Here is a 23,807-nt window from a genome sequence, read left to right on the forward strand (position 1 = left end):
TGGCCCAAAGGCTCTGAGAGAGATCCTTGGCGGGCCTTCATCTTACTGCGCAATCCCGTCCGAGAGATTATTCTCGTACTTCAAGGTGTCCAGACCCCGTAGCTCAGAATGACACACAGCGTCTAGGATGCATTCATCCTCTACCCCAGACTGACTATTCAGGGGGCCTGGAAGAAGACTTTACATCACAGGAAGTAATGACCAGACTTACAAAGACCAAAAACACAGGAAAAGATGGCATTCACTGTAACTTCCTGAAGCAACGAGACCCCGGTTGCCTGGTATTAACTGCCATTTTCAACAAATGCAAACAGTTCTGCTGTCCTCCCAGCTCCTGCAAGAAATCTATGACAGTGCTCGTCTACACCAAGCAACTGGAGACCCATCTCTCTCTGATCCACCATGTACAACTGAATGCCAGTGGCCTCGCAGCTAGGATCACAGACTGGTCACTGAACAGAGCAGCATCAGCTCCATCCAAAAAGGCCATCTTTATTCCACCAGCTCCTACTTGTTAAGGTTAAGGAGCATGGCAGGGTTCGGAAGGGGTCAAGCCAGTATGCTCAACACTCCAGCTGATCCTCAGACTGTGGAACATCTCACAGGGAAGTTAGCTGGGGTGTATGTTGGATTGCAGAGGTTGAAAGTTGGCATTACGGCACCTATACCCCTTCCACTGATGTGCACTCAGCTCAGCTTGAAGATTGAGCCACCATGACCTGTATTTAATGTATGTCATTTCTAGTGTATTTTTCCTATTGTTTAGAAATATGAATGGAAAGTGTGTTGTGATCGGTGCAAGCTATACGAGGGCTGAAAGACCGATCAATCAAGGTGATCAAGGTTTGGAAATAAAAACACTTACAAAAAATTCAGTGTAACCATTTAGGAAGCCTACTACATGCTATTTGTGCTCATTAGGTTGCCCAGAGATGGGAACTGCTACAGGCCCTGATTCCTGACAATACTCGTTCCAGAATACCTAAAACTTGAAACTGCCAACGACCAAAGGGGCAGGACTATCCACAGCACCATCAAGGGAAAGAAGTGAGTGGATGATAAATGATTGGTACGCACAACAGTGCTTCCACCCAAAAATCCTTCTCTTTGAGTACAAAGCACACATGTAAAGTAGTAATAATCTAGAGCACCCCAGAATATAGTTACCTAAAGTCTGAGATGGTATTGAGTGGCATCAGCAGCAGATTTCTAGTGGCCATCCTTCCTCCTAGCCATTGGGGAGATTAATGTCAGTGTCTTCTTGCTCATAGAAAATCCAAACTTCTCCAAAGTACACTCTCTAACTTATCTATTTATAGGTAACTCAAAACAAAGCATAACTCACAGTAACCCCTCATGGGCTGTTTCTCTAGCAACAGCAAAAAAACTCATAGTTTCTACTTATCAACAAAGCAGCTATTACAAGAAACTTAGACACAAGCACCCAGACCAAGGTCAACTATCCTTGTTAGTAACACTGCAGCTGTGCTAATGTTTTTGTCTGCCTAAGCAAGGCCAAATTCTTTCTCATTAGGTGGTGTCCTTACTTCCAACTTATGGTGGCTAAGTGCACAAGATGGCTGCGGGTTATGTCAAATCCAGTTCTCTCAGAAGAACACCAATGGTACCAACTTGCAGAGAAAAGGAGTCATTGGTACCGAAAGCTGGTGTAAGTAAGCCGGCACATCTGGCACCACCAAGGGACAGAAACCCTATCCATTATCCTCCATCAGGGGGTAGATAAATTATCCCGGAGGACCTTACCATCTCTGCAAACCCAGAATTGCCAGTGGTTTAGGATCCAGTCCTATCCAGAATGGTCCACACATCCTCAGCTTGCCACTCACAGTATCGTTGACTTGCTAGGACATAGTTAGACCACCGGTACTGATGGCACCACGTGCATTGACGTAGAGGCTTCCTTTTTCTCTGATGAATGTGGGATCAGCTGGAGAACTTCACAGCCCTTGTCAAGATAGGAAGTCACCCCGACAGAGGCTTCAAAAAATCATGGGCACCTTCCCACTCCTACAAGCAAGAGAGACTAATCAACCCAGGACCAATGGTACTCCTCTCCATGAGCATAGGGTGCTCCAGGGCTCAAGCACCCACAGAAGAAAATAGGGAGTGCTCAGCTCCCGCAGGGCCAGATTAATCTTTTATGGACCCCAGTGCCTGGACCATAGCCCCGCCCCCTGCTCCACCTGTACTCCACCCCGAGGCTCCAACCCCACTCAGTCTTTTCCCCCTGAAGCCCCGCCGCCACTCGCATTGGGGGAAGGGTGAAGAGGAGCACCCACCAGCAAAAATAAGTCAGTGCCTTTGTCCAAGAGGATCACCCCATTACACCTGTGATGCCTCACACTAGGTTTCTGAGATCCATATATAAGACATTCTGACTACAGAAGATCAGAATGGAGTCAAGATAGGCATCTCCACATGAAGAAGAACTTCAACCCACTCAGGTATGCTCTGAGGAAGAGGAGCAATCTCACCAGGTTGAGCCACCAGCCCCTGCATGTGTATCGTTGTCTTCACCAGATAAAGTGGTCACAACAGCTTCACCATCACCACCTGATAGCTATAGGCAATGCTGAGACCTCCTAAGGAGACACACTCCACAACCACCTGAGGAAATTACAGGACACCCCTCATAAGCTACTGGATATCTTCCAGAACATGGGTCCTGGTGAGATTGCTCTGCCAAAAAAAAGGTCATCTTAGAACTGCCATTTGTCTGTACCCCATCCACAAAAGGATTGATTACAGATATCTCCTTGCCAGGTTGGGAAGCCCACCTCGACAGACAGGGTACCTGCACCCACTAAGAATCCAGTTGCACATACATTTTCTGGATCTGTGTGCAGTACACGAAGCCTGCAAACAATTCCTGCTGTTTATTCAGAACTTTCATTGTCAGATCATGTCAAACAACATGACAATAGTTCATTATATTAACAAACAGGGAGGAGCAAGGTCTTTCCTTCTCTGAATAGAAGCTGCCTGTCTCTGGAACTGGTGCATTCACCAAAAGATCACCCTCTCAACAAGGGAACTACACAACTTGGTGTAAAGAGCATATTTCTTGCTGTGGGAATCACTGTGTCTCTCAAGAGAACAAGAAATGTCCAAATAATGCCCACCACCAAGGTGACTCACAAGCAGTATTCATTGAGGAGGAGCGTACAAGGAACCCTGCTGTATCACAGACTGGAGGACTGCTCTGCTGAAGGACACACCTACTGTAGAAGCTTATTTGATTTAACTATACCTGTACAAGTGGATTTATTCTGGATGCATGGCTTGAGTTTTCTAAGGCTTGGAGAAATGGATTTAGTTATTTAAAAGTGTACAAAGTTCATTTATGCACCTTACAGTTAATATAAAAGGAACAATAATTCATGTTAATTTCCTAATCCAATTAATTAACAAACCTTATGCAACCAAAGAATGATTTAATAAATACTTCTCTAAGTTTGTTGTAGAGTTTTAATCATTAGAGGCTTGATTTCCCATCTGTGTAACTCTAGCTAAAGTCAATGGAGTCAACGCTGATGTAAATTGGAGAAACACAATGGTGAACCAGGTGCTGGCAGTGTATAAGATGATTACTTCAGTTGTATATAGACATTTGATAAAGGATCGTATTCTAAATCGGTTTTGCTCTTGAATTTGATAGTTAACTATGGAATCGATATTCAAAAATAGCGAGGTGACCTAGGAGCACAAGTCCCATTGAAATGAATGAAAATATATAACAAGCAATTTTCAACTTACATTGAACTAGTGCTCCTAAATCACATAGGTGCTTTTGAAAATCTCGCTCTCTACAAAATTTGTCTTTTCTTTCACCACAATTGTTGTTTGATGTTTCCCCCTTCTCAACCTCTTTGCACGTCTGGCAATTGTAATAGACCAGAACTCTCAAAAAGATCCAAAAGATCTTTCTGCAAGTGACAGAAGCTAAATAATTCAAAGCTATGGGTAAATCTCCTAATTTAACTTCACCTCCTTGTGCAACATATACTATGGGGTATGTAAATTTACCTACTATCTGGAGACCCTCTACAACATCCAAGTAGAACATAGTGAGTTAATGGCAGAGGCATCAGCTTTTTTTCTAAAGGGAAACATTTTGAGAAAAACAATCTAAGAATCCATTTTTTGCAGGCAAAATTTATACTCCCATTTCTGTGCCCCCAAAATGAAGGGTGGCTGCAAATCTGAGCACTTGTGCCTCCATCTAATGCGAATATGCTTTCAAGTAGTAAACCGTATTTGGAGACACAAAAATGTAAGCGCAATTTGTACCTGCAAAAGGGAAAACCTTTTTGCAAAAGATGCTCTAAACATCCTGGTTCTTAAAGTAGTCTTAAATAAAGCAATGCCCATTGAACTTCTCCCTCTTCCCCTGCCAAAAAAACAGCATCGGGAGTAAACAACCCAACATCATTCATGAATTCCATTGTAAAATGTCATGCATCAGGCTGATCCTCTATTTGGCTCTTTTCTGTGGCTTTTCCTCTTCCTTTTCCTGGTGTTTGTTTGCGAAATAGCCCATGCCAGGCATGCTATCAGCCAACCAAACTGTAAACATTTAGAATGCCATTTCATAATTCTTCATACAGTATTGTTTAATTTGGATCATTTGGTAACTCACCCAAGAGTGAACCCAATTCACATTCAGCTTCCTTTTAATTTTAGGGGAACATAAACTTCACTTCATCCCAGCTCTCATTGGCCCCTTCTTAGAAGTGACACTGATACCTCAGCCTGACCTGCGGAATGTAATGATTCCCATTTTCCATGACATGATGGATTGGGAACAAAGGCGCAGTGGCAACTTCAAACAGGTAATGTGTGTAAAGCTGTTTTAGCAGGGAAGATTGACATTCAGATTTTTCTCAGGCAGCCTTGACACTGAACTATTAACTTGTTAGCAGAATCTGTGAGGGAGCAGATGGAGAAATGACAACCTTCATTTGAGGGAAGATGGTAGAATTCTAGGCTAATGGCTCTTGAAGACCCTTTGGCCCTCTAAGCTCTCCATGTGTTTGTTCAATATTTTGGTGTGGCTAATTTAAGATGGGGATAGGGTATTCTAGCCCCATTGAAGTCAATGGCAAAACTTCCTGTTGGGTTGTTTTATTTTTCTACTTTAGTAATATAAATTGGGGGAAAAAAGATAATGAAGAAGAAACTCAAGAACGATACCATGATGGCTTACTGACATAATGTCTGATATCTGTTTGCCCACCCATCAAAAGACTGATTTTTATGAGAAACCACGTTCTGCAAGTATCCAACTATTCTTGCCTCTCAAGTACTAGCTTAGGCATCAAGTAAGGAGCTGCTAAGTATGCCATCTGCTCTTTCGGCTCCCACTCAGTTCTTTCAGGCTGCCTCAAACCGCTTCACTGTGCTCTGCTTCCTGCTGTTTCAAATGAAGCAAAGCAGAAGTATTTGAATTGGTGTCAGGCAATGATAAGGATTGGAGTGGGAGCTGTAGGAGCAGTTGGAATATTTGGAAACACAAAACAAACTATGCGAATGGAGAAGCATGTGATGTAAGTGGTTTTTTCCATCACATTTTTTAAACACGTTAAAAGAATTGTAAAAATGTTGATGAGGACTAATTGGAAAAACAGATTCTGCATAAGCAAAGCACTGACTTTCTGATTCTCTCTGTATTGATCATTGGCTTAAAGGTACGCTGTAATTATGAGTCATGATTTAATTGAGCACTTCAATAATAGACTAGTTTCTCCTCTAGTTTTTCAGTCACTAAGTATCTCTATTGCCAGAGGGGAGGTCATTCTCTTTTGATGTATTAATAAACAAAGCAACCTTATCTACATTTGCTCAATAATCAATACAGGTACAAATATTTTATGCAGTGATTTTCAGCTATAAAACCTTTATTCTCCAACTCTTCTTGACAGATGACTCGGAATTTCAGTGCATCTGCTATATACATTACATTGGAGTCGGGGTAGGTTTTCAATAGCAGCAGGAGTAACTATAAGCCCCAAACTGTTAATCCCCGGATTTAAAGAGTGGGATGTGGGAATCAGAGAGTTGGTTTTATATTAAGGTCCAAAAAATGACTTGCTCTTGCAGCCCTGCAGTAAGAATTCAGGCAGTCTCGTTGGGCTGCATGCTTTTTTGTTTGACTCTATAAATAGCTAGCTGCCTTAGCAGCAGCAAATGCTACTCAGCCTGTAGTTTTAGAGTCACATTGCTTCATTTAAATTAGTCCAAAAAAATCCTCAGGGATAACAGAAGATGAAGTAACCTATCCTGAAATTTACATTTCTTAACGATAATACTAGGGAATCCATTTAACAAAACCTCTTACAGAAAAAAATGCTTTTTTTTCAATTTGCTCAAACCTAATTTAAGTACAAAGAAGCCTTTTATATGCATATGTTCCAGGTGGAGGCAAAACTGATTGACAAATTGGATAGCTTGATGTCTGAAGGCAAAGGTGACGAAACGTACCGAGAGCTCTTCAACAGCATGTGAGTAATAAATTGGTTTTTAATTCATTCATTTGTTCAGTTTGATGGATTAGCTGCTAAATATCATTGTGGACAAAAACTGCAGAAAGAGCTGTGATCTCGGAATGCTTTGTCTTTTCTGAAACCTGTGAAATAAAGGCTAGTTGCCTAAATAAAGTAATGTATCTTATTGTATCTTTGATGACTAGTTGTGCCTATGTTATACCATAAACTGTTCTCTATTATCACTCATACTAATTTTAAAATCAGAAAAGCCAAAGAAGCTTAGTAGGTGGGTGGGATGCAGTTAGAACATGAATTTTGTACATCACATTTGTAAAACATGAGCGTAATAAATAGCTGTTAGTTAAATCATTCTCATAACTGATCAAAATTTGCTATTGTCCAAATAATGTTTCACTTGTTGATTTCCTGATGGATTACAGAATGACTGATTAGAATTATTATATGAGATTAATCTTTTTACAAATGATTTTTAGATATTGCATAGGTTTTAATAATTGGCATGTCATTGGTTCATAACATTAGACTCTAATGGTGAAAGAGGACAAATGCTTACTTGATACTGAAACTCCTAGGACTGCCCATGTGTTATCCCTGCTGACTGAAATTGGTGACCATCATGGACACAAAAACATGAACTGATTTCCCCACCCCCCATTTCAACTCCAACTATGTGGGAGACCTATTTGTAGTCACTTTAGAACAAGATATATTATTCCTCCACTGGATTCCATTTTATATGTGTATTTCCCAGTGCTGTTACACATACAGTATTTTTTCTTTATTAGGTTTCATCCTTTTTAAGTGGAAGGGAAAAGTGATATTTTAGCTTTATTGCTCTAGAATTAAAAACAATTGCATTTATGTCTTTTTGTTGGTACATATGCCAAGCAAATAATACTCTATAATTCCATTGTGGGGGAAAAAAACCTATAATACCAAAAGTAATGCTTCTGCCCATAACATACAGAGAAGGAAAGAGAAGTTTATCAGGTGAAATTACAGCTGAAGAGTATAGTAAAAGATAATTTGTGTAGTAATCATTCTTTAAACATTAAGATAGATCAAGTAAAAATAATAAAAGCTAAGAAAATTTTCAGAGATTTTAATAACAATGTAATATGATTTTAAGACAACAGCATTAAAGGAGAAGTTCTTTTATGAAGTTATAAAACCTGCATTTACTCCAGTGCACAAGCGTGTCATTCACTGATTGAAATGACTTCTAGTGATCTCAGAAAATATATTGGTATCTGAAATCTAATTCTTGAAAAAGCTGAGTGTTGATTTTGAGATAGATTTTAAAAAGGTAGTGGAAGAATGGGTAAAGCATTTTCTAAACCCAGTTATTTAAGAATAATTATGTGTAATTTTAATTTATAAGAAGTCGCATAGTACTTTTCCTGACTGGAGGGGCATAGGTGCATATGGATCTAAAATGGAGGACACTACTGTAACACGTGATTTGAGAAAAGGAATCCTGAAAATGTTAAAACCTTTGTAGTTATTATTTCAAGGGATCAGATTCTTAGTGTCAAGGAGTCTGAGATTTTCTTCCATCATCAATTTAAGCAGCTATTATTGGAGGGTTTTGTCACACGCCTCCTTGATTTAAAAATAGTGCGCATATGATTAGACTGAGGTGATAATAAAATGATGTGGCACATTAGTTCAAGGAAGTGGAAAGCACCAGCACAGTTTTCAAGTAGTCATAGTTTTGTTTTGGGAAATGGAACTACATTCATTTTACATGATCAAATATGAGTCTTCAAATTGCCCCTTAATAATTTGTAGTAGTTGTATGACTGTATGGAGTCATGGGGACACAGATAAATCCTCATGCATTGTCTGGACACAGCATATCAATTTAAATAGTATTTGAGTGTTTGTCCTGTTCTCTCTCTCTCTCTCTCTCTCTCTCTCTCTCTCGATACCATGAATCAGAAAACAGTATATCTCCACGTTCCCAGGTTAACTTAATTTTTTGGAGCAATCCATAAGCACTTTTCCACTGAAGACACATCATGCTTTTATAGTCAAATTATAAATGTCGTTGGACATCTTTAAAATGTTGTATGTTTGGGATTTTAATGAAATATCCTATAAAATACAAAGGAAGAAACATTGCTGCTATTTATCTTTTGGAAGGCATCATCCAGGGAGATTTAGAATTGACCAGAGGGTAGCTGTCTCACAGTCACCAACATGTCATTATTAAGGCTCAGATTTTGTCAGGGATATTTTTAGGAAAAATCACGGACAGGTCACGGGCAATAAACAAAAATTCATGGAAGCCCGTGACCTGTCTGTGATTTTTACTAAAAATATCCCTGACGAAATGGGGAGGGAGGAGTGTCCCGCACCCACAGCGGCTGGGGACTGTGGGGGTCCCCTTGCCCTCCGCCTGCCCCCCAGCGGCTGAATCGCTGCAAAGTCTCCTTGCTGCACATCATGGCTGAGCCACTGTGAGGTCCCCTCACTGCCCACCATGGCTGGGCAGCTGCGGGGAGCCCCCCAACCCATGGGAGCTCCAGGGTCCCTCCACCGCCCATAGGAGCTCCCGCTCCAGAGGACCCCCCTGCCCGCAGGAGCTGGGAGCTCCAAGGTCCCTCTGCTGCGTAGCAGCTAGGAGCTGCCGGGGACCCAGCCAGTCTGAGGGCTGCCTGCTGATAGCTCTAGCCCCAGGGCAGAGAATGTCACGGAGGTCTCTGGAAGTCATGGATTCTGTGACTTCCGTGACATAATTGTAGGGCTTAGCCATTAATGAATGGTACTAAAGAGGGGGAGCTGTAAATGTTTTGTTGTGATTAAGGGCCAGTTGCTGTATTTGCTGCCTAATATAATCCAGACAAAAAAAGAAACCCTGATCTCCCTTTAAATTGTTAATCTGAAATTAAAAACAATTGAGGGTTTTAACTGAATAACATGGAAATACATGTTTGTTTTACAAAAAGATTGACAATTAGAACAAAATCTTTGTGTTGTGCGGCACAGTTGCTCAGATCAGAAGCTTACTTTTAGTTTTTAAGTAATGTATGACTTTTACACAGGCCCTTCCTTTCCAAAAGCCTCTCATGCTAAATAATGTGTAGAAAATTACTGCAACCTTCTGAACTTACTGGGCAAGCCATTCATTTTTATATGGTATGCATTGCAAACCGCAACTGATGCACTCCAGTGGTATTAAACTAGAGGGCCACACATAATAGAGGGCCAGCTTATTGTACATGTCAGGCACTCCTGGTATCTCCCCATTCTCCCACAAGGTCCTTGTGAGCCACCCTCCCATCCCCTTGTATTTCAGGGACTCCCTGCAGCTCCCCATCCCCTCTTTCATGCCAGGGTTCTGTGTGTCTCCCATTCCCTCCTGCCAGGGACATTGTATGCTGCCCCATTCCCTCCTTCCCCATTTCCCTCCCCCAGTGCCAAAGGCTTTGTGTGCCCCCATGTCTCCACTCATCCCATTACCAAGTGATTGAAGTTGCTGGGTCTGCTAAGTAGATGCCAGGAGTTCCATCTGTCCCCATTTCCCTCTTCCGGTTTTCTGAATCTCACTAAAATCAACAGATTTACCTACCGATGCCTACAACAGACCCTGAATTGAGTTGTTGCAGCATTCAGAAGTTATTGCATTACAGAGAGACTTGTCGGATAGTAATGCCTCACATTCCCAACCAGTAAATTTAGAGGGAGACGCCTGAGTAGTGTAAGCTTGAAGCAGGATTGACGTCTGTCACGACCAGGGCATGAGTGGTCAGGCCTACTGGCTGGAGCCAGGAACCAGAACCAAGGGTCAGAGTCAGGAATCAGGAGTTAAGCCAAGTGTCAGAGCCTTAGGCAGGAGCAAGCAGGAAAGTGGGGCTAAAGTGGATTGGAGCATATGTTACAATTGAAAAAAGTACAGAGAAGGGCAACAAAAATAATTAGGGGTGTGGAACAGCTGGCATTTGAGGAGAGATTAAAAAGACTAGGATTTTTCAGCTTGAAAAAGAGATGACTAAGGGGAGATATGATAGGGGTCTATAAAATCATGAATAGCGTGGAGAAAGTGAATAGGGAAGTGTTATTTACCCCTTCATATAACACAAGAACCAGGTGTCACCCAATGAAATGAATAGGCAGCAGGTTTAAAACAAACATAAGGAAGTATTTCTTCACACAATGCACAGTCAACCTGTGGAACTCGTTGCCAGGGGATGTTGTGAAGGCCAAGTATAACTTGGTTCAAAAAAGAATTAGATAAGCTCATGGATGATAGGTCCATCAATGGCTATTAGCCAAGATGGTAAGGAACACAACTCCATGCTCTGTGTCCCAAAGCCTCTGACTGCCCGAAACTGGGACTGGATGACAGGGGACGGGAATCACTCAATAATTGCTCTATTTTGTTCATTCCCTCTGAAGCACCTGGCACTGCCCATTGTCAGAGGACAGAATAGTGGGCTAGGTAGCCATTGGTCTGACCCAGTATGGCTGTTCTTATATTCAGGAGCAAGATTAGAACAAAGGCAGGCACAGAAGTGATAGTGGCTGTGGGCATACACAACCAGCAACCCTGCTGCTGAGCTTAAACGGCCTGCTGCTGGCTCCCCTCAGCCAATCAGGTGGGCCAGTCAATCAGTCCATCCTACCACAACCCACCTGAACTCATTAATCTGCCTGGAAGCAGGGCTGGCTAATCCTCAAATTCAGCTGAAGGAGCTCACTCCTGACAACTAACCTTCAGTGCCCAAATCAGGTGGGGAAATATCAATTCTTTCATCAATAAGACCTTAATATGGCAAAGTGCTTGTGTTCAAGTCTAGCTAATACCAGGATTAAGAACTGTGTGCATTCTTCCACACTGTGTGCATAAAGTCCAGTGTCTAACAAGAACTGAATGATGAAAGCAGGCATTCTCCAGGTCAGACAAAAATGGGGATGGGCTGGAAAGCAGTGATAAAAAGATCACAAAGAGGTATTAAAATACTGTGCACAGAGTTTCTGATACAACATGCAGGAGAGAACAGAAGCTTAACTGAAACGCCAGTCATTTCTCTCAAATTCTATCTTGATCTTGCCGTTATAAGCCTGGGGATGTGTTTGAGTGGCTCTTTTGTTATGAATGTTTTCTCTGTGCATTATCTGTGAAAGATGAATGATGCAAAAGAGGAGTCAGTAAACTGTCAAATTGAAGAAAGCAATTTGTTTGTTTGAATAAAGACATTTAATATATTCATACATTCTCAAGTAGAAGCTGTATTGTGTGTGTGTGTATACACACACACACTATACAGCTTTATATATGTGTATATATAAAAGAGAACTTATGTAAGTCAGATATACAATAGACTCATCCTTTTTTAGAAAAGTTAGACTTCTGCAGTTTTTAAAAGCATACTAAATATTCTTGTTTTTAAATTTAGTTTGAAATAATCTCATTTAAAGTAAGGTTGAAAAGCAATGTGAAGAGAGAAATGTGGTCAGTATTGTCTTCTAGCTATACAATAGTCTTGATTCTCCTCTTGCTTCTTCCATACAAAAACTGATGTTAAAAGAATGTTATGGTGCAAAGATAAGTATTCCAAAGTTAGGAAATGCCAGAATTAAGTTTGCCCATGCATTCATTCTGAAAAGCAGTGTGGCTAGTGAAAGAGACATGGATTTGCCATATTATAATTCTAAGGTTCCCCTCTTTGAAATTGGGAGAATGATACCTGTCTGCCTCCTAAGATAGAGGTGTGAGGCCTTGCTCAATGATATGGGCTGTGAAGTGCACAGAAGTAGCACCAGACAGTGGTAGGTCTCCTCCTAACTCCCAGCCCTGTATACCCTCCCCTATGTCAAAGTATAGGGAGCACTGTGTATACAGGAGTTCGAATGAGGCCTGAGACCATGCTCAGTGAAGCTGGTATACAAGAGTTCTGTGGGGCTGAGCATGCTCAGTGTAGTTGAAGGTGAGTGGCGCTGGCCGCCTTCCCACTGCAGATAGAAATGTTCTGAGATTTTACCTATTGAGCATGTGCAAATAGCAGTTTTTTGAGGCTCCTAACTCAACCAAATATTCATGGATTTTCATGGGGACAGGATCCACTATCATGCCAAATTCTAAATCTGTGTACCAAAGCACAGAGGCCCTAGAGCTCTTCAAATAAATGGTTGGGAAAAATGTTTTAGCATTGACAAAACCTCCTATTTTACCCAAACCCTGGTCTCTGAAGTGGCTGAACAATTTTTGCTGAAAGTTTAAAAAAATCTTAGCTTTAAGCAGAGAGGAAATGTGGAAAATTTTATTCCAAATGGTTAAAACTTTGCAGCATTATAAGCAACCAAAACCGGGGGTTTATAAAGGAAAGTATTAGGGCACCTTTATTATAAGTTTCAGAGTAGCAGCCGGGTTAGTCTGTATCCGCAAAAAGAACAGGAGTACTTGTGGCACCTTAGAGACTAACAAATTTATTAGAGCATAAGCTTTCGTGGGCTACAGCCCACTTCTTCGGATGCATATAGAATGGAACTTATATTGAGGAGATATATATACACACATACAGAGAGCATGAACAGGTGGGAGTTGTCTTACCAACTCTGAGAGGCCAATTAAGTAAGTGGAAAAAAAACTTTTGAAGTGATAATCAAGATAGCGCAGTACAATCACTTCAAAAGTTTTTTTTCACTTACTTAATTGGCCTCTCAGAGTTGGTAAGACAACTCCTACCTGTTCATGCTCTCTGTATGTGTGTGTATATATATATCTCCTCAATATATGTTCCATTCTATATGCATCCGAAGAAGTGGGCTGTAGCCCACGAAAGCTTATGCTCTAATAAATTTGTTAGTCTCTAAGATGCCAAAAGTACTCCTGTTCATTATAAGTGTCACTGTCAGTTCCCATACAATATTACTTTTACCCCAGGAAATCTGTTCACTTCAGTGTGTAATCCTAATTTACCCTAGTATAAGGGAGAGGAGAATTAGGCACAGTACATTTACCACTCAAAATCCTTTGGTTATTTAATATTTAAAGGAATGAAACTATCAGTGTATAAATGGCATGTACTGAGTGGGCAAATGTTAAGTTAAAGGAGAATTTTTTTAAAAACCACCTCTCAGTAAAAAGCTTTTCCTGTAGCAATTACGTTACAGTTAAACTGTGTGGGTGCAGAACTATTGTAGAGTGAGTGAGGAAAAATCTGTGTTAACAAGTTGGATGTACCATTGAAAGGGAATTTTGAAATGCTCGATGTTCTTTTCTAGGTGATAGTCTTCAGTAGAATGGAGCAAAATTTTTCAGTCAAATAGTACATTTGCCAGAAAATGCAGTTTTGGGGAGACTGAAACTGTGAATTCAGGTTGAATTCGGTGAATAGTTTTGGCTGAATAAAAAAATAAAAGGAAAAATTTGGAAAAAGTCAAGTTTGTTTTGACATTTTCTAAATAAACAATTTCAATATTTCATTTCTAATTGACATTTAATTTAGAACATGTCATTTTGAATGGACCTGAACTAAATGTTTTTGTTTTTTAATTTAATTGAGAAAACCTAAAAAATTTCAGTTTCTATTGGAAACAAATCAATTATTTTGCATATATTTTGGTTTAGCTACAGAATTGGAAAATCAGTTATTCACTCACCTCTAGTCTTCAGTTTCTTTCTATTTTCTGAAGTGTTAGCATGTAACCCATGCAGTTAGCATGTAATGAAATCTAAGAACACCAAAAAAAATGTTATAAATCTGGGAATGTATTAAGGTTTTAAAATGTTTATACATTTTATAAATCTGATTATATTTGTATGTGTTTTGGTTTTGACATGGCTAACCTAGAAATCCATTTGCTTTGTCAATGCTTCCTGGATTAGAATTCCACTCTTTGGTCCCTATCCTAGGTAAGATATTGTTAGTAAATTGTGCTGCTTGTGAGAAGAGTTCAGAATTAAATCTGTGAATATTGCAGACATTGCCAAGGCATTTTAGATACTGTTGAAAGTAAAGTGGTTGCCATGGTGACAGATAAAAATAAATGTTGAAATTGCTTTGGGTTTGTTCTTTCCAGCCTCCTGAAGAAAATTGAGCGGGAAACGTGGAGAGAAAGTGGTGTTTCATTAATCGCCACTGTAACTCGACTAATGGAAAGGTTACTGGACTACAGGTGAGCAATTGTCACATGATATATATTGAGAATATGGAAGTATTCAAAGTTCTGACAACAAAATTATCCTGCAGGTTTTGATAACTGGAATATGGAGACTTTCACCACTAGGTTACCGGTTCAAATATGCCTCTGGGTTGGGAGTGACCAAAAGTCATCATCTAACAGCTGTTTCACAGCCTAAGTGAAATTGTTATTAATATTATTTCAGTATTATTATTTGGATGTAGGTACCATCCAAAATTAGGCCTATTGTGGTAGACACTACAGGTACATATAACAAGAGACCATTCCTGGCTGAAGAGCATAAATCTAAATAGCACAGACAGAGAAGGGAGAAAGGAAGTATCATTACCCTCATTTTTATAGATGGGGAACAGAGGCACAAAAGATGACTTGCCCAAGATCATCCAGGAAGTCTGTGACAGAACCAGTAATTGAACCCAGATCTCTTGAGTCCCAGTCCAGTGTCTTAACCTCCAGGGCTGATACTGTGTTTCCAGACCCTAAGGGAAAGGTCCACCCATCAAAATCTATCACGGTTGTCATTCTTATTTACAGTTTAAGAGAAAAGCTGAAGGATTTAGTTGTCATGGAGACTGAACTCTTAACTTCTAGATAAATGCCAGTGCTACATCTCTTCTGTGGATAAATAGAACTTCAATCTCCTGGATTGTCAGTCCAGCACCTTTCAAAGCACTGCATTCACTGGCAGTTTTATTTTTCCTTAGTAACTGTGTGGGGGTAATGTCCATCATTTTAATGCAAGGCTGTCATGCTTATACTGTTTTTCTTCATGTGTTGTCATTAGCAGCCCTAAGTAGTTTTATCTTAACTTTTGATCTAGAGGTGGGATATACAGCCTGTGCAAGCAAGAAAAAGGAGACATAAGGGCAAACACATCTGGATCTGCTTTCTGGCAGTGCAGAATGCCCTGAGGCTGTATTGTTTTAATTAGTTTGCTTCTACTTAATTCTGTTTTATGAAATGTGTTCCTAGTTCAGAGGGGGGAAACTGTATTGTCCTACAGTGTAGATGTTCTGACTTTTGTTATATTTTATTTTTAGGGACTGCATGAAAATAGGAGAAGTGGATGGTAAAAAGATTGGCTGCACTGTTAGCCTGTTGGTTTGTATAATAACCTTTATCTCTTTTACACTCAAGCAATAACCTTACATAATACAAATCTATACATTGTATGAGAAGTATATTTTTACTAACCTACTTCACAATGCACTCCAAACAACAGGTGTAATTAATGCCAGTGAATTCAGAAAATACATTTATACCATCAAATATGGATGATATTTAAATACATACTGATATAGTTCAATATAATATAATTTGATGGTATGATTACAAGTTGCTGATATGATACAATAGCTAGAGCCTGATAGAATAGGATAAAGTTCAGGATATTTCAGAATGAAGTTGATGCAGTTTTCTTGTGCTTTTCCTTCAGTGTTCATAGTGAGAATCCCCCTGGTATCAGCTCATAGGCGTTTAATAAATCTTACTAGAAAGTAACTTTTAAAGAAAATTAAAACCAAAGATTTGTACATTCCTGTAAATCTGGCTTTTTTAAAAATACACAACAAAACTCACCTGGATTCCTAACTCTGTCCTCTCCTTTTCCCAGCAACAGGCCTCAGCTACTCTTATATATGAAAAATATCTTTTGAGGAGGAGTTCTCCCAATTCCTCTCTCAATAGAACTAGAAAATGTTCCTCTGGGCCTGCTGTTCTCACTTTTGATGAGCCTTTATCTCATTTTAGGTTTGAGATATACCCTCCCACCATCCAATATCCCAAGAATGTACTGTGCAAATTGTGAATCCGTATTAATATTATTTTCTATTAATTATTGCCTGTTAGTGAGGTGCGTTTTGATCCTAGGCCAAGATTCATTGAGAGGCTTTGAACTTCTGTGAACTTCAGAAATTTTCAAGTTTTGTTATGAAACCATGCAACTGTGCTGTTTTAAGTGGTAACTGAGAATTATAGGGCACAAAACTAATCTAATTATTAGTTATTCCTGGAGAAGTTTTTGAACGATAAAGGATTTCTTCTATATGAGCACAATACTTTCAAAATAGGAACGATATATGTAACTTGATTATAGGACAACTTGCTCACTACCAGGTTACCCTGGTTTAAAAGGAAGTAAAAACATTTGGTTATTTGCGTTCTAAAGTCAATTTTTACTACAAGAAATGACTCATAATTTGTATAAAATGAACACGCACAAAAATAGAGCAAAACAAACATGGAATACTCTAACAGCATCCTTGAATGGGATTTCACAAACTGTAGTGATCTCTTGTCAGGCTAAGAAATATTTTGTGATTCCCTCCACTGGGACAACTTAAGCCTAACAATCAGTAGGCAAAACTATGCATCTCTAACACACCCCAAGAATTAACTAATTTTAGAGTGTGAAAGGTGAACCTTCATTATGCAGAAAGTACACAAATTTTAAAACACTATGATGGATGATGCTCTCAGAAGATGTTCCGTGCAAAGTTAAACTGGGGAAATACGCTGATTTTAATCACTGTCAGTCATCAGGAGGCAATGGTATTTCATTTTTATTGGCACCATTGAAAAGAAACCTGACTTGCAAAAGCAGGAGGGTGGAAATGGCATGGAAATTGAGCTTTCAGGGACCACACTGAACCTAGGTCCTACACCTCCAAAGAAATATCCAAAATCTGCTGCGTTCCTGCCTAGAGAAAGTCCACTGCAGCATCTTGTCACAGGAAAGGTGTCTCATTTTGCCTTACAATGACACAGTCAGTGCTGCCATGTCAATTGTACCTTGGATGAAGGAATTAGTAATCCACTTATTTCCCTTCTCCTCCACTCCCAAAGTTCTCTAAAATTCTGATGGTTCTTGAACAGCTGCACCTTTCCCTTTGTGAATAGTGAAACAAGGAAACAGCTACAAATTTCTTTTTTGTGCCCAGGAAGGCCAATTTCCAAGTTTCTGATGAATGTTCCCACCCTAATGTGCAGTATAGTTATATTCCAACCACAGAGAAGGTTTCAGCTTGCGTAAGTGCCCTGAGATGTCAGCACAATAGGCTAACATGCTACACAAGATGAATTTCTGAAGATTGCTGAGGGAAGCCTGCACTTCTGCTCTTAATCTGAAAAGTCAAATTGTCACTCAACTGCATGAGAGCCACCGCACTTCAGCTTGGAAGAGAAGTTGCTGGTGAAATGCAATGCAAAAAGTCAAGAATTTACTGGATGGCCTTTAATGAAGCTTGCTCCTTCAACAGCTTCGTGAAGGATTAGGAATATTTTTTCAAACATTTTCTTAGCAGCAAGAGTGTGACTGATATACAAAATTGTAAAGTCATGCGTCATTAAGTGTAGTGTTTTGGTTTCATGTCACCAGACTACTATTCTTACACCTCACTGACTTGATACTATCCATGTAGATTATAATACACCATTCCCACTGAATGTGGAAATTTTATACAATTCCTAAAATGTCTCAGATTACCATTTTTCTGTAGTGCACACTGTCACAGCTTTACAGCACAGCAAGTTGTCTTCAGCAGAATCATCGGTCTGATGAACCCTAGGAGCTACGTCACACCAGACACGCTTTTTTGACTCATCAAGTTGAATTGCTAAGTGCTGATTTTTTTAAAGTACTTGCTCTCAGACATCCTGAACCATGTCACTAATGTCGGACAAAAACAGTTTTATTTGAAAAAAGTACTGTTTTTAGTTTATTAGGTGCTACAGGCCCTATGATTTTTGAAACCATATCTACTGTGCAGGGAATTATAAGATTTTCTGCAAGGGTCTGTGCTTTACATGGTCATGTGATTCATAAAGATACCACCGAAAAAGGACATTTTATTGATGTTGCTACTTTGAAAAAGTGATGTTGAATTTTTCAAGCTGCCTAGTTTTCTTTGGAAAAAAAATCCCTATTAATGGCTGTCTAATTTCTAAATATTACCTTGTTGGAAGGTGTTATACTCTTCATATTCTGCACATTATGGCTTAGAATCATTTGATGAAAAAACATGTAGCATATTTCTCATTGTATTTGCACAAATTCTTTTTATTTTCTGAGCTGTTAATGGAGCAACTTGCCACTATCCATTCCACAGAATGTTCTATCTCCAGTCAGAAATGAGCTTCAACAAAGACCTGAGTAACTTATGCAATACAGGTGCGTGAGGAGCAACAGAGCTCTTAGTCCTTAGCAAGTAGAGCCAGTCTGGTATTACAGTTCAGTGCCACGTCTTGTCATGATCTGCATGCATGGATACTTGCACTTCATTGCTGTCCGAGTAACATTTTTTTATGGGCCTGGTGCTGTTTTGCATTCCAGGCACACGTGCAAGTATAGCTTTAATATTTTGTCTTTTTTGTATTTTAGCAGATGCTCCAGCAGCTGCTGCACTGCTAGCTGTGCTTCTCAGATTATAGTATTATGGTGGCCTTGAAGGGACATGCTATTGCAGAGCTCATGTTGTGTCGCCATTTTTATCCGTTTAAAAATATACACTTATTTTTGTAACGTTTTACATTTTTTCTCTGACTTCCTACAACAACTTTCCCTGAGATTCTGTCACAGTGCTCCTCCCCATCTTTCTCACTTTAGTGATTGTAACCCACAGTTTCGGAATCTGTGGTATAGACAAGAACATCCACAGTTTATTCCAACAGAGGGGCACATTGGCAACTTGCCGAGAGCCCAGAAGAGATGCCTAATAACATGGAACAGATGACAATCTTGAATGTACAGGCGTACCCTGCAGCATTAAGGCTGTAGCATGCAGTGATATATCTTGATCTGAACAGACCAGTTACAAAATTAAGCATTGCATGCTGGGACCTGTATGTGCATGCCCTGCAATTCTATCTTCAAGATGACATCATTTGTAGTGTATGGTGTAAAACACCATTCTCCTACTGCTGGCCTTGGAATACCTGATTTAGGGCCTGTACTACTCTGACAAAGAGAATTAAATATTGAACATAATGGATAGCTCAGTGGTTTGCGCATTGGCCTGCTAAACCCAGTGTTGTGAGTTCAATCCTTGAGGGGGCCATTTAGGGATCTGGGGCAAAAATCTGTCTGGGGATTGGTCCTGCTTTGAGCAGGAGGTTGGATTAGATGACCTCCTGTGGTCCCTTCCAACCCTGATATTCTATGATTCTGTAAAGTTTCAAAACTGCATGCAGGACTTTATTCATGTGACACCCACGTCAGTCACTAAGACTGACACATCAAAAATCTCCAATAACTCTGAAAACCTGATTCCACCTCCTTCAATATAAGTTCAAAATAGAATGTTTTTTATATTTGAGACATGGTATGCAATAGTCATGCATCAGTTACCAGCTTTATGAGCATAAGCCAGAGCTGAAGAAATCACATTTTCTTTCAGGGTTATTTTGTTTATAACACTTGAATAGTTCTTTGCAATGCTGCCAAAGTCATCCTGGCATTGTGCTATCACACAGTGAAGGGTAAACATACAGTAGAGCAGATATTTTGTTAAAATATGAATACAAAAGCCAGAGTGCTTTCAATTTTTTAAATCAATGTAGAGCTTTCAATGAGACATTAAATGGCTTCAGTGGCGCTTGATAGAAGTACAGATGTATTTTTTAGATGGCTGAATTGGTGTTTTTGAGTAAAATGATTCAAATAGATAAAACATGGGATTTTAGTTCTAGCAGATTCTGACTCTTGTGCGGGAGAATAATTTTAAAAATATTCTGGATATTTGGATTGTTCTCAACAAAATGTAAGAGGCCTATTTATAAGGGACTACATGTACTGCTACATGTATTGACCTTTATCACTTGCCCTTGTAAACATGCAACTTCTTGAAACTTGCATGTATTTCTGCAACATTAGGTTTGATGTGTATGTTCTATACACTTAACAATTACTTCCAACACCAATTTTTGGCTATTTATTCTGCCATTTTACATTGTCACAAACATTTTGTTTAACCACCTATATAATTTTTTTGTTGCAGAACTTTTATAAGACCGAACTGAATAAGGAGGAGATGTATATTCGCTATATCCATAAGCTATACGACCTGCATCTGAAGGCACAAAACTTTACAGGTAATTGTTGGTACATACAACCTAGAAAAAAATATTTAGAGTTAGATTGTGACTTATGCACTTTCACAGTCATAGTGAGGTCATAGGCAATAAGACACCTCCTTTAACCCCTTTGCAGGTCACCCGGATCTTAGAACCAGGCAAGCTTACTTTCCCCAAAGCAGGTGGGCAGGGAATATGCAGAGCCTTGGCTCTATTTCACACACTTCCCCTACTTGCTGCCCAGAGGAGCTGTGCTACGTGTGATAGACAGTAACAGTATAAGGTAGCAATGAATTTATTACTCTCTCCCACCCAGGAACAAGTGGGATTGAAAGACATAATTGTGATTAAACTGTCTCTCTCTGAGTCACAGTGCCTCTTGGCATTACTGTTGGGTTGGTGTGGCTTACAACCCACCCCAGTTTGTGTCTCCAGTCACAGTTTAGCCCATATTGATTCACAAAACTGACTTGGAGTTAAATGAGGCAACTCCTGGATTTTCATTCTTTCTGTTTAATAATTTAGAAAGAGTGTGAAGGGTTGAGCTGCTCAAATCAGATGTGTTTCTGCACTAAGGTTGAATTACCAGGGCTTTTGAGCCTTCACATGTTTCTGTCATGAATGAAGAATGGAAATACCAAAGTTTTCTTTCCTGTTCCGATGGAGTCCTTTGAGCAAATACAACTAGGACATGTATTTCCAGCTGTACTCCATACACTGCTGTGATTCCATGCAGATAAGAAAAAATAGGGACATTTTTGTATTCTTAACACATTTAAATTGATTGTAAAACAGAGAGAGAGAGAGAGTTTGGATTTTCTCCAAGTGGTGTATTTCCCACTGTTTGGCATCATTCATTCATTTATAGATTTTAGGGCCAGAAGGGACCATTAGATCTAGTCTGATCTCTAGTTCATATATCACAGGCCATAGAATTGTACCCAGGAAATTGATATGAGGTGCTGGTTCATAATGCAGTTACGTGGTCACTTCAGTGACCTGTTATTTTCTTAAAGCCACTACATAATTGCATTCCAAAATCTAAACTTCTGTTTAAAAAAAAAATCATCTTGCCCTTATGGTTTCAACGATACCCTTAAAAATGTGAAGGAACGTAACCAATGCAGTTATGTCTGCCTAAGTCTTCATGCATCTTATAGAGCCATTGTTTCAAGCAGTCTGAACTGTCTCAATTCATCTGAATGGGGAACTAACTCTGAAGCCTGATATGGTCATTTAAATGTCAGTGTTAAATATATTGCTGTTTGTTTCAGTAGACACAAAAGATAATGTATTTATCCATTGTTGTACATACAACATTGGATGCACAACAGTGGTATTTATCATTGTTGGGCAAGTAGATGCTATAAAGAGTTACTGGACTGGGTAACAAAATATTCTTCTTCAAGTAGATGCAGCTGTGTATTCTACTTAAATATGTGCACACAAAGCACTCCAAAGCCAAATAAATTTGCTTAGCAATACCTGTAGGGACTGTGCTCGTTCCCTGCAGCTCCCATGATCCCCTCAGTTCCATCTCACCGTCCTTGGTAGAGCTGAAGCTCTGTGAGGTGTTTTTAGCTCATGCTTTCAGTCTGTTTTCTGATGAATTTTTCTTGTGTATAGTAGTTAGGAGTATCCTAAGTTAAGTTTAGTGTTAGTATCATATTAGTTACAGGCATTGGCTGCCCTGTGCAGTGACCTCATTGGGGTTCAAGCATTGCCAGTTGTGTGTGGAGGCCATCCCCAACAGAGATCCTCAGATGAGGGGCTTGTTGTGTCTCAGTGAAGGACACATTAAAGACAGATGAGGTACTGGTAAGTCGTTCATAAAAAGGACTCAAGTGGCAAGAGACTCACAGTATTTCATAATCCTCAAGCCCAAGGGCGGGATGAGACATGTCTTCAACCTCTGCGATCTCAGTAAAAACATCAGATACATGAGATTCTGTATGGTAATCCTAGCAGCTATCCTCCCCATCTTAAATCACAACAACTAGTTTTCTGCCCTGGACCTTCAAGACACTTACTTCCATATAGCAATCCTGCCAAGCCACAGGAGGTTCCTCAACCAATACATCGTGCTGCCTTTTGGCCTGTCTTGCACTCCCTGGGTTTTTACCAAGTGTATGATGTGGTAACAGCATACCTCAGGAAGAGGGGAATTCATATCTTTCTGTATCTCAACCATTGGTTATTGAGGGCAAGTCCAAAGAGGAAGTCCTCTTTCATGTTCATTTCATACTACACTTAGTTGATCATTTAGGTCTCATCCTAAAAAGTGGGAAATTAAGGTTGGTTCCAACTCAAAGAATTGAGTTGATTGGGGTCCTGCTAGACTCTATGAGCTCAAGAGCATTTCTGCCAACTGAGCAATTCCAGGCAATTCCCCACCTATGTCTGGAGCTGCAATCTCAACTCTTAATCACAGCCTAGGCCATATGGCTGCAGATCCACAGCTAATCCAATATGCCAGACTACACCTTCATCCTCTTCAGAAGTGACTGAAGTTGGTCTATCATCCGATTCATCATCCCTTGGACTGGCTGGTCCACCGATCCTGGACTCCTTATGGTGGTGAATGATTCAAGTTATTGTGTGCCAGGACATTCCTTTTGCTCAGTCCCCACCAACCAAGACTGTAGTCATCAATACCCCCTTAATAGGTTGGGGAGCACATCTGGGATTGCTGAAAGTTCAAGGTCTGTGGTCAGAACGAGAAGCTTCTCTGCGTATCAGTGTCCTGGAGCTTCAAGCCATCTACAATGCCTGTCAGACCTTTCAGGATCACATCATGGGCTCAGTGGCACTCATACTTACCAACAATACCAGTGCAATGAATTACGTAAACAGGTGAGGGGGGAGAACACTCCAACATGCTGTATCAGGAAGTGATTAGGTTATGGCAGTTTTGCATTGGGGAAGACGTTACCTCCACAGGTGATCACTTCCCTGGGATACAGAATCACCTGGCGGAGCACCTCAGATAAAATTTCTTCCTGAATCATGAATGGTCCCTGAAGCCAGCATCCTGCAGTCCGTCTTTGCAGTTTGGATCAT

General features: G+C 40.0%; 1 protein-coding gene across 4 annotated transcripts in view; it reads left to right on the forward strand.

Moving 5' to 3' along the window:
- The window catches only part of DOCK4 (dedicator of cytokinesis 4), a 403,168-nt gene that overhangs the window by 331,659 nt on the left and 47,702 nt on the right, over positions 1 to 23,807 (forward strand). For 2 of the 4 annotated variants that reach the window (XM_008162515.4, XM_042861791.2), the window contains exons 31-36: positions 4,705 to 4,853; positions 6,436 to 6,521; positions 14,362 to 14,388; positions 14,556 to 14,651; positions 15,719 to 15,779; positions 20,672 to 20,765. In XM_008162515.4, the coding sequence (XP_008160737.2) occupies positions 4,705 to 4,853; positions 6,436 to 6,521; positions 14,362 to 14,388; positions 14,556 to 14,651; positions 15,719 to 15,779; positions 20,672 to 20,765 (513 nt within the window). The remainder of the gene's footprint in view (positions 1 to 4,704; positions 4,854 to 6,435; positions 6,522 to 14,361; positions 14,389 to 14,555; positions 14,652 to 15,718; positions 15,780 to 20,671; positions 20,766 to 23,807) is intronic. The other 2 variants (XM_042861754.2, XM_042861820.2) reach the window with 1 other exon arrangement.

Source organism: Chrysemys picta, chromosome 1 (assembly GCF_011386835.1).
Source record: "Chrysemys picta bellii isolate R12L10 chromosome 1, ASM1138683v2, whole genome shotgun sequence".
Classification (NCBI taxonomy): Eukaryota; Metazoa; Chordata; order Testudines; family Emydidae; genus Chrysemys; species Chrysemys picta.